The sequence below is a fragment of the Hypomesus transpacificus genome, chromosome 19 (assembly GCF_021917145.1).
Source record: "Hypomesus transpacificus isolate Combined female chromosome 19, fHypTra1, whole genome shotgun sequence".
NCBI lineage: Eukaryota > Metazoa > Chordata > Actinopteri > Osmeriformes > Osmeridae > Hypomesus > Hypomesus transpacificus.
The window spans coordinates 12,614,837-12,624,791 of record NC_061078.1 but is presented as its reverse complement, the minus strand read 5'-3'; the positions used below and the strand labels follow the sequence as shown (position 1 = coordinate 12,624,791).

Genomic DNA, 9,955 nt, shown 5'->3' with positions numbered 1-9,955 from the left:
AGTATCAAATGAATGGCCAGTGTCCAAGGCTGACATCTAGTTCCTGTTTGTGTCCAGTCCTTGTCTTGTCATCTCTTGAAAGTGTGAGTACCCTGCCTGTTTGCTGCATTTTAAGAATAAACCTTGGTTCTTGTAGTCCTGCCTGCATCTCCTGCAGTTGGGTCCTACCTGCACCCACAACTTGACAGTGTGATGTTACATCTGGACAAGAAATATCTGCTCTCTTGACATTTAATATTCATTTGATATTCCATTTGGACAAAATATCCGCCTTCTGGACATTGGTCTTTAACACTAGAAATGCTTTACCTACACCCTGATTATACAAGGAAGTGACAGAAGTAAGGCAGCTAATTCAGCATAGATTAAACATATTCAGGGTGATAAGGAGTTTACAGAAACATTAGGCAGGGCTGGGAATGGAAAGCACATGACATTTTCCTTAGTCATGTGGAATGTGGATACGAAGTGCCTTAGACTTGTTAAATGTTGAAACAAGGCATGAAACAATTGTTTGTACTTTTTATTTGATATCTGCTGTCACTGGCCACTTTATTAGGTACGCCTGTTAAATTGCTTGTTAACACAAATAGCTTATCAGCCAATCACATGGCAGCAACTTAATGTATTTAATTATGTAGAAGTGGTCAAGACAACTTGCAGAAGTTCAAACCAAGCATCAGAATGGTGAAGAAAGGGGATCAAGTGACTTTGAACGTGGCATGGTTTTTGGTGCCAGACGGGCTGGTCTGAGTATTTCAGAAACTGCTGATCTACCGGGATTTTCACACACAACACTTCTCTAAGATTTACAGAGAATGGTCCGTAAAAGAAACTATCCAGAAAGTGGCAGTTGTGTGGACGAAGATGCCTTGTTGATGTCAGAGGTCAGGGGAGAATCAGGACAGATTGGTTCGAGATGATAGAAAGGCAACAGTAACTCAAATAACCATTCGTTACAACCAAGTTATGCAGAATACCATCTCTGAACGCACAACACATCGAACCTTGAAGCAGATGGGCTACAGCAGCAGAAGACCACACCAGGTGTTCATGTTCATAGCGAAGAAAAATATAAAAAAATATAAAAATTGAGTCCAATTTCTACTGTGCTCTCCCACAAGCTCAGCATCGATGTTACAGATAAGTCTGTTGTCGAGCAAATTACCAATTGAATGTCCAGACTATTACCATGGGCACTTATGTTTGCTCAGAGTTCATTTGTAATTCGTTATTGATTTGTTATTAAATTATATTTGATATGCATTTTTTTTATGAGACTGACACGGCAAGAGGTTGGGTAGGACCCAAATGCAGGAGAGTCAGCAGGCATAATCAAACAAGGGGGTTTATTTTTTTTAAACAGGAACACAGACAGGGTACTCACATAACGGGGGTAATGACAAGACAAATACTGGACACAAAACAGGAACCTAAATACACAGAACCAAACAAGACACAGGTGGACACAATAAAACTAACGAGACAAACCACTGAACGAGACACAGGTGAAGACAATAGGGCAGGGAAAATCCAAAACAACGGGGGCACGGCTGTGGCCATGACAGAGACGAGCTTAGAGTTAGTTAGTTAATGAGTTAGCCTACTAACTAACTCGTTAATTTATTAGTCTATCAATGGACGTAGTTACAATCATCTTTAACCACCAACAGTATATGCCATATGCCAGTTTGGTAAATGTACCTTTTCTCCTCAATGTCTATTCACAGTACATGACGATGCATCTGATGTGATCCTATTTCAACCAAGTCAATTCTAGCTAGCTAACCCCAGTTTGGTAAACAAAACATATATACATTATGAGAAGTTACCAGTTTAATTCCTGCTTCAATGAATGACCACTGAACATGCGTCTTATGGTATTTTCGAAAGCATTTGGAAAAAGTACAGACTATCTGATTAAGTTGATGTGAAGGTCAGAGCTTCTACATGCAGTGACTCACGGATCAGCTTGGTTAGTGCGCCCCTGTGGAGGAGATGAGGGGACACAGATTAAGTCAATCTCATATGCTGCCTTAATCCCACTCTCCAATCTCTACATCTCAGAGCATCACAGTAAGAGAGAGAAAGGGGTTATCACAATTCAAGTTACAGGAAGAATACTTAGACAACGTGTTTTACAGAATAGAGTAGCCTAGCCTATTAGGATTACAATCCCTGCAGTGAGAAAGATTCATGAGACACAAGACAAACAGATCCCACCTGAGACAAAGCCGTGCCTTATCAAACAACAAACCTTCAACAAAATAGCTTCTTGAGGCAATAACAGACCAAGCTGCAATAATTAAGGCCTAGACTGTTCTGCATGGAAACAGACTGAATCTGAAGTAACAGTAAACTAAATAACTGATCCAGAGACCAAAAACGTCATCAGACCCAGGCTATATATAAAAGTTGCCTATATATTTCACCAACTGTGCCATTCATTGCCCTGTGTTTATGTTTGAGCAGCAGCTAAAGATTTGGATCTGTCATCTGCAATTACATTAGACAGTATGTTGATGGACTCTGCTCCAACAGTAACTGTATTTGAAGCACCAGGTCTCATTTTGTGTCTCCATCCGACAGGATGTTCAGTAGCAGCATTGGAGACTAATGGACAGAGGATAATTGAGGCTCTGCCGGATAGGCTAACCATGAAGCTGATATGATGATGTTTTCCAGCTGTTGGACACATGACAACGTTAGAAACCATTATCTAACCATCAGAGTTCTTTTATAGGCAGGCACTGTCTTAATTGGCTAGAGCCTATTTGGGGCGCTATCAAAACTATTCATCTATGTACAGGCCTACCGTGTGAAAACAACGTTTTGGAAAACGTTCAGGCATGTTGGGAAATGCATTAATATGCGTATAGGCTAATTCCTATGACTAAGCGCATAGGCCTATATCATCCTTACCTCAATAAGTTGCCAAACTGCAAGGGTCCACGTACATATCTCACTGACGTCGTACTGTCTGACGTCGTACAGTCCCCCCCCCCCCCCCCCCCCCCCCCCCCCCCCCCCCCCCCCTACTGTTCTTTTCCTTCCACTAATCCGGCTAAAACTTTCAATGCACATTGATTGGAATTGGCCTCACTAAATCAGCGGGTCGGGTAGGTTTACGTGCAATAATGACCTTGTGTACGTCAGTCTGTCTGATGGTCAGAGTTGCTGACTTTGAGATTGAACAACAGTGAAATTGGAGGTTGCGTGAGAAGATCTGAATATAGTATTAGTCATGTGCTGCGTTTTTTTACTTTCCAAAAGGAAAGCCTCATTATTTACAACTGTAAGGTAGCGTGAGCTTGTAAACAGAGGTGTTGCTCATAATATCCAGCTCATTATTGATATGGCCTCTGTTAATGAGCATCTTTATGATGCGGGTACAACCCCCCCGGAGCTCCCACCGCCAATAGCGGGGGCAGATATGTGTCCAGTGTCTGTCATCGGTGTTTAATCGGCAACCGGTGGTGCTTTCACGTTCACCTTTGGTCTCTTCTGTCACCATCTTTATAACAACGCTCCAACATAGACACCACACACGAGTGATTATAAATGTCAAGGTCTCTACTCGGTGTTTGTTTGTGCTCTTTGAAAGGCGGAATGCGACCATTGGGAGTTAGATAACCCCTATGAATTAGGCTGTGTTCAAGGAAAATTAATCATGCAGCTGGAAAAGTGCTTCAGATATATTAATGACTATATTTTGTACCGTTTGTCATAAACGAATGAAGTCGCCCAATGCAACCATAGCTGCATCCACACCACGTTTGGTCTCTCGCATGGATTTGGCACTTGTGATGCATAGCCTAGATTAGGCCTTCTGTCAAGCCGCGTGTCAGCTCCCCCCGCTTGCTCACCCCTCTCTTCCCCTGATCCTCCTTCCCGCCACCCCTCTTGCATATTCCTCTCAACTCCATCCCTCCCCTCTCAGTGAGGATATATAGGGAGGCGCCGACTACTGCATAGGTGAGATTAACTGCAACTCAGGTGAACCGCAGCGAGGAGGGTCGAGCGCACCAGACACCTAGCCTACTGCAACTCAAAGTTGGACAATTTAGACATGTACTCGAACAAGACCGAGGGGCCACGCAGAGGAAGGTCTTTTGATTCAATGAACACTTGTTATGAAGAGAAGCAACTGAATAATGAGGTGAGTTTTTGGCTGCCCATGCAATTTACTGTGCAATGGTTTACATGTACTTTTATTTTAAAGCGCACGAGAGTTTGTGTCCCTTAACATTTGGATGTAGTCATATCCACCTTGTCCTCTACACCCTGATCCTGGGTTAAGCCACCTAAATCTGGAAATGACTCACTCAGACAATATCAGGGCTGCTGAGGTCAAGCTCATATACCAGAAAATGTCTTTAGGCTGAAAACCTAAAGCAATGTCAGAAGGCTACAAGACGTTCGCTATCACTAACTCGTGGGGCTAAAGGATTCAATTCAAAGGGACCCAACATACAGTATAATTAACAAGAAGACATAAGTCATGTAGGGGCCCATGCCAACGAAATAGGCCAACAGAAATAGTATTCTATGGATTTATTTGCGTTCACTCGATTATTTGTGACTGTAATCCAGTGTTAGGTCTGCCTCTATTCCAAATGGGATTGCTTCTTAACTATTTTTAAAGCAAGATAGGTCACCTGCCAACATTTAAATCACCATGATCATTTATCAATTGTCATGTATTTTATTGTATTATAACTTCTGAGTTTTTAAAGACGTAATAAACTTAATAGGTTAGCCTACTGCATTTGTTCCTCTGTGCATACTGCAGTAGTCTTTCTGCACACTGACTACCAAAGTCAAACTGTCCTTTTGATTCCAGCAGTAGAAACATAATATTTCTGGGATACTTTTGTAGTATCATACGTCAGGACACCTGGATTGAATACATTGGTTGTATTTAGATAAGGAAATTAATTGTCCATTTCCCCAATAGATGAACAAATGTACATTCAATACAATTGAGGAAAACAAGGACAACAAGACATTTGGAAGAGGCCGGGCAGCCATCGTCTTCTCCCTCAAGAATGAAGTTGGTGGGCTCGTGAAGGCATTGAGACTTTTTCAAGTACGTTTTAGGCCTACTGACAGCTCAGAACATTATAGATGATCTACAAGTCATGGAGGATTGGGGACGTTTTAGAAAAGGAAGGTTTATTGGACAAGCGGCGATTCATTTGATTCGTTTGTAACTCTTTCCATTATCAACGTCCACAGGAAAAGCATGTGAACCTGGTTCACATTGAATCCCGGAAATCGAAGCGGCGCAATTCGGACTTTGAAATCTTTGTCGATTGTGACAGTGGCCATGAGCAGCTGAAGGATCTCACCCAGCTCCTAAAGAAGCACACCAACATTGTGGAGGTGGACCCCCCAGACTGCATACCAGAGGATGGTAAGCAGTCCTTTTTCTTATACCTTTCAGGGTATTTCTGCATTATTGTTATAGAGACAGTGTAGAGTGACTGGATATTTAGGGGAGAGAGAGAGAGGGGGGACACACAGCAAAGGACCTGTGCTGGAATCGAACCTCGGCCCTTGCAGTAGGGCTTCAGCCTACGTGGTAGTAGGGCTTCAGCCTACGTGGTCCGCACTCTTAATGGTGAACCCAAGATGCTTTTCTAATAAGAACTGGAAGTTGCAGTACCGGAGCTTAGACAGTGACCTGTAGTAGCATCAGACAAACCAATAAACCAGGTGGCTGAGCGGGTAGAACATCGGGCTACTAATCTGAAGGATGCCAGTTCGATTCCCGGCCGGTGCACATGACGTTGTGTACTTGTGCAAGGCACTTCACCCTACTTGCCTTGGGGAGAATGTCCCTGTACTTACTGTAAGTCGCTCTGGATAAGAGCGTCTGCTAAATGACTACATGTAAACACCCAAATCTGCTGTTAACAAACAACAACATTAAGTAACCAGATATCAGATGATAGAACTCATTTGGATTAAAGGTTTTTCTTCCAATTCAAACAATAGAACCCTAAAAGAAAACCCTGTTTCTGTGCTTCAGATATGGCTGATGTCCCCTGGTTCCCCAAGAAGATCTCTGATCTGGATCTGTGTTCTAACCGGGTGTTGATGTATGGCTCGGACCTGGATGCTGACCACCCGGTACTGTACTTCTCATCTACTGACCCAGATCCCCAGCACAGAGGCCTGCACAGACTGTCACATTATGAAGGGTCAAACGAGAATGTCTTTTTTTCTCTTAAGGGTTTCAAAGATAATGTTTATCGCAAGAGGAGAAAACACTTTGCCGATCTTGCCATGAGCTACAAACAGTAAGTCAAGCTGAATTTAGTTTTTTAAAATTGTATTTATGTTCTGAATTGATTTTTTTTTTTAATACTTCCTCTTACAATCTCCCGCTCTCCCTCTCTCCCCCCCCTCTCCATCTCCCCTCTCTCTCTCAGTGGGGATCCCATTCCCCGTACAGAGTTTACTCAGGAGGAGGTGAAGACTTGGGGAGTTGTGTACAGAGAGCTCAACAAGCTGTACCCCAGCCATGCCTGTCGGGAGTACCTGAGGAACCTGCCCCTTCTCTCCCAGCACTGTGGCTGCAGGGAGGACAACATCCCTCAGCTGGAAGACGTGTCACGCTTCCTCCGGGGTGAGACAGGGGGCGCCACCACACACTCAATCACACCTGCACACTCAATCACCCCTACATGAACAATCAGCAAGAATACACTGCAAAATCAGCGTTCCAGATTAGTCCAAAGTTATACAGAAAAAGAGAGGTTGTAGTTGTCATTTAGCCATTGAACAGCAGTGTGTGTGTGCTTGTGTGTGTGCACATGTGCGTGTTTTTCCTCAGAGCGCTCAGGCTTCACCATTCGACCAGTGGCAGGATACCTGTCCCCAAGGGACTTCCTGGCTGGCCTAGCCTTCCGAGTGTTCCACTGTACCCAGTATGTCCGCCACAGCTCTGACCCCCTCTACACCCCAGAGCCGTGAGTACACACACACACAAACAGTACACGCTCCTGATCCATGGTTACGCATTAACTTGGTATATATGTGTTGCCATGTGTGTGTGTTTCAGAGACACGTGTCATGAGTTGCTGGGCCATGTTCCTCTGCTGGCCGAGCCGAGCTTTGCTCAGTTCTCCCAGGAGATTGGTCTGGCCTCGCTGGGGGCTGCGGACGATGCCGTTCAGAAGCTTGCCACGGTGAGTTCCGCTGCCTCACAAGCGCGTTAGCAAACAAGCACGCCAGAGCCCACCAACACTTTGTTCTCGCTTGACTGTCTGCGGTGATTGACAGTGTAGCTACTAGCTATGTGTGCATGGGTTGTGTTTAGCAGCGGGCTTGTTATGTTTTGCAGTGCTACTTCTTCACGGTGGAGTTTGGCCTGTGCAAGCAGGAGGGCAAGCTGCGAGCCTACGGAGCAGGCTTGCTGTCTTCCATCAGTGAGCTCAAGGTACGAACACACTCCTCTTGGCTACCAACTCTGGAGCTGAAACCGGTGGTTTCAATTCTTAATGAATTCAAACATATTTAAAAGTTGCAGTTATTATTTGGAAAATACTTACCCCCTCCCTTCCTCCCATAGCATGCACTCTCAGGGAATGCCATGGTCATGCCCTTTGACCCCAAGGTCACATGTGACCAGGAGTGCATCATCACCACGTTCCAGGATGTGTATTTTGTGTCCGAAAGCTTTGAGGAAGCCAAGGTCAAGATGAGGTCAGTGGCTGTCCTTCTCTCAGGTACCCTTACCACTCGAATTCTGCCGTTCAAACTGGAGACATGTTGAACGGAACCGTTCAATGCCTCAGTCTCCTAACGATAATGACCAATGACGTGGATGGAAAAGTGCAATGGAAGGTATGTTGCCGAGGGTAACCGGAGAGGGCTGTTCGATGTGATGGGCCTCCTGCTTTGTTCCAGGGAGTTTGCGAAGACCATCAAGCGTCCGTTCTCTGTGCGCTACAACCCGTACACCCAGAGCGTGGAGGTGCTGAGGGACGCCAGCAGCATCAACAACATGGTGGAGGATCTCCGGCACGAGCTGGACATCGTAGGAGACGCCCTCAACCGTCTCAACAAGCAGCTGGGAGTCTGAGCCCCACCTGTCCACCACCCTCACTAGCTCCTCCACAGCTGCACCTCACCTCTTTTCATCCTCCACCTCTCCAAAAACAAGTGAATCCATTCAGAGGTAGAATTTATTTCAAAATGGTATATGTCATTGTTAGCTGATTCTTATAGTTTCTGACTCTTATATGGTAAGGCTTCATATAAACATACTCAAAAGCTTACGTAGTGTGACATCACGTTATACTTTACCTGATGGGACATCATGTATGTCTGGTCATATATGTGTTGATACAAATGGCCACTGAAATACAGAACTTATACGACGCAAGATGCATGAAAGTCACCACATATATACACTACAGTTTTAGATTCATCTATATATTTTCATATTAGCAACAAATAACACAGACCTTTCGAAAAATTTCAGGAAGTTATTCAATTGTCTGTGTGTTATCATATGTCATGTTATTAGGCTAGAATGTCACCCTCATTAATCTTTCTTTAGACATTGGTTGTCTTAATTTATATTCATTCTCTTGGTTGGACATTTTGATATGTTGGGTTCTTTTTTGTAATAAAAAGATGTATAATTGCAACAGTTGTCTTGCATCAATCAACCAGCACAAGCGTTACAACAATATCACTGGAAACTATTGACCTCAGTGTACCTGAATGTGTCTGATTATATTTTAAGAGGTATCCATTCGCAAAAGGGGGTAGGCTTTGTGTGTTGGTCTGGGAGAACAGGTATTACAACTAAGGGTTGACAGAACACAGATTTGACCAGAAGAGTGCAGTGTTGCACAGGCACAGGTCTAACATGCAGTTTAACCTCCTCAGTACACGCAGGGAGACTATGTGTGCCTGTGTGTATGTATTTATGGTATGTGTGCTGGAGGGAGATGGATAGGGTGTTTGTAGGATCACTAGGCAGTTGGCCGGCTGCCTGCAGGTCAATAACAGTGATGGATGGGACAGCTGCTCTTAGGAGCTGCAAGTGTGTTCACATGTATGATGCCACATTTTCCATGGAGATCACGAGCCACATAAAAATGTTCATAGGAAGCCCACCCTAAAGCTGATGTATGTGACACTGTCCCAGTCAGCCAATGACGTGACGAGGTGCATGACATTAACTAGCGAGGAAAGGGTTTCCCGTGCATCTTGTGAAAAGTGTAGCTTTGACTAGTCAACGTGCCAGATGGGTTGCGTGCATGGTTGCTTAGAACTAATGGATCTCTCCTGCCTTCCATTCATTTCATAATTATTAGTTCCCTTTCACACCCCAGACTCGGAAAAAAGTGCTTACTGCGGAGGGGGGGGGGGGGGGGGGGGGGGGGGGGGGGGAGACAGCACTTTTTCTCCACCCTCCTTTATCTCTGCCTCTCCTCTCCATCTTCACCTACTCTCCCTTTCTCCTCCTCTGTCTTTATCACTGCCAGCTGGACCTGGGTCAAGAAGTGGTTATTAAGTTATTATTGTTCAATATTAATATTCATATTTTCTCCTGGGACAGGATGGATTAGATTAAGTGGCCTTAATGAGAGGCCTCCAAAACCACAGCTTGTAAACAAACACATAAACGTCCTCAGATAATGTGCACACATGTACACTACAAAACACATTTATTTCTAAAGTACATTTAAATACCACTGGATTCACAGAGAGTACATTTTACCATGAAATGGCTCCTGGAATCTGTTCATTGAACAACTTGTGCTAAAGTCAAATCAGCCTATTTCTGTTCCAAGCAGTCAGGCCAGTCAAAGGTTTTACCGGATGGCCTTTGTTCCTACACTCCAGTACCCTGTTTTGGTGGCCATGGTTCTCAAATCCCACTTCTCCTCAAAACTGGGATTACAGCTGTGAAACTGACTTTAGGTGCAGA

General features: G+C 44.3%; 1 protein-coding gene across 1 annotated transcript; it reads left to right on the top strand.

The window, feature by feature from the left end:
* The first annotated feature begins 3,973 nt into the window (after positions 1-3,973).
* LOC124481803 (tryptophan 5-hydroxylase 1-like) lies at positions 3,974-8,622 on the top strand. The gene is made up of 11 exons (XM_047042050.1): positions 3,974-4,159; positions 4,958-5,089; positions 5,239-5,416; positions 6,035-6,135; positions 6,238-6,305; positions 6,438-6,634; positions 6,842-6,977; positions 7,070-7,196; positions 7,352-7,447; positions 7,580-7,713; positions 7,918-8,622. Exons 1-11 carry the CDS (start codon positions 4,070-4,072, stop codon positions 8,090-8,092), a joined length of 1,434 nt encoding a protein of 477 aa, XP_046898006.1. The 5' UTR covers positions 3,974-4,069; the 3' UTR covers positions 8,093-8,622.
* Positions 8,623-9,955: the final 1,333 nt, after the last annotated feature.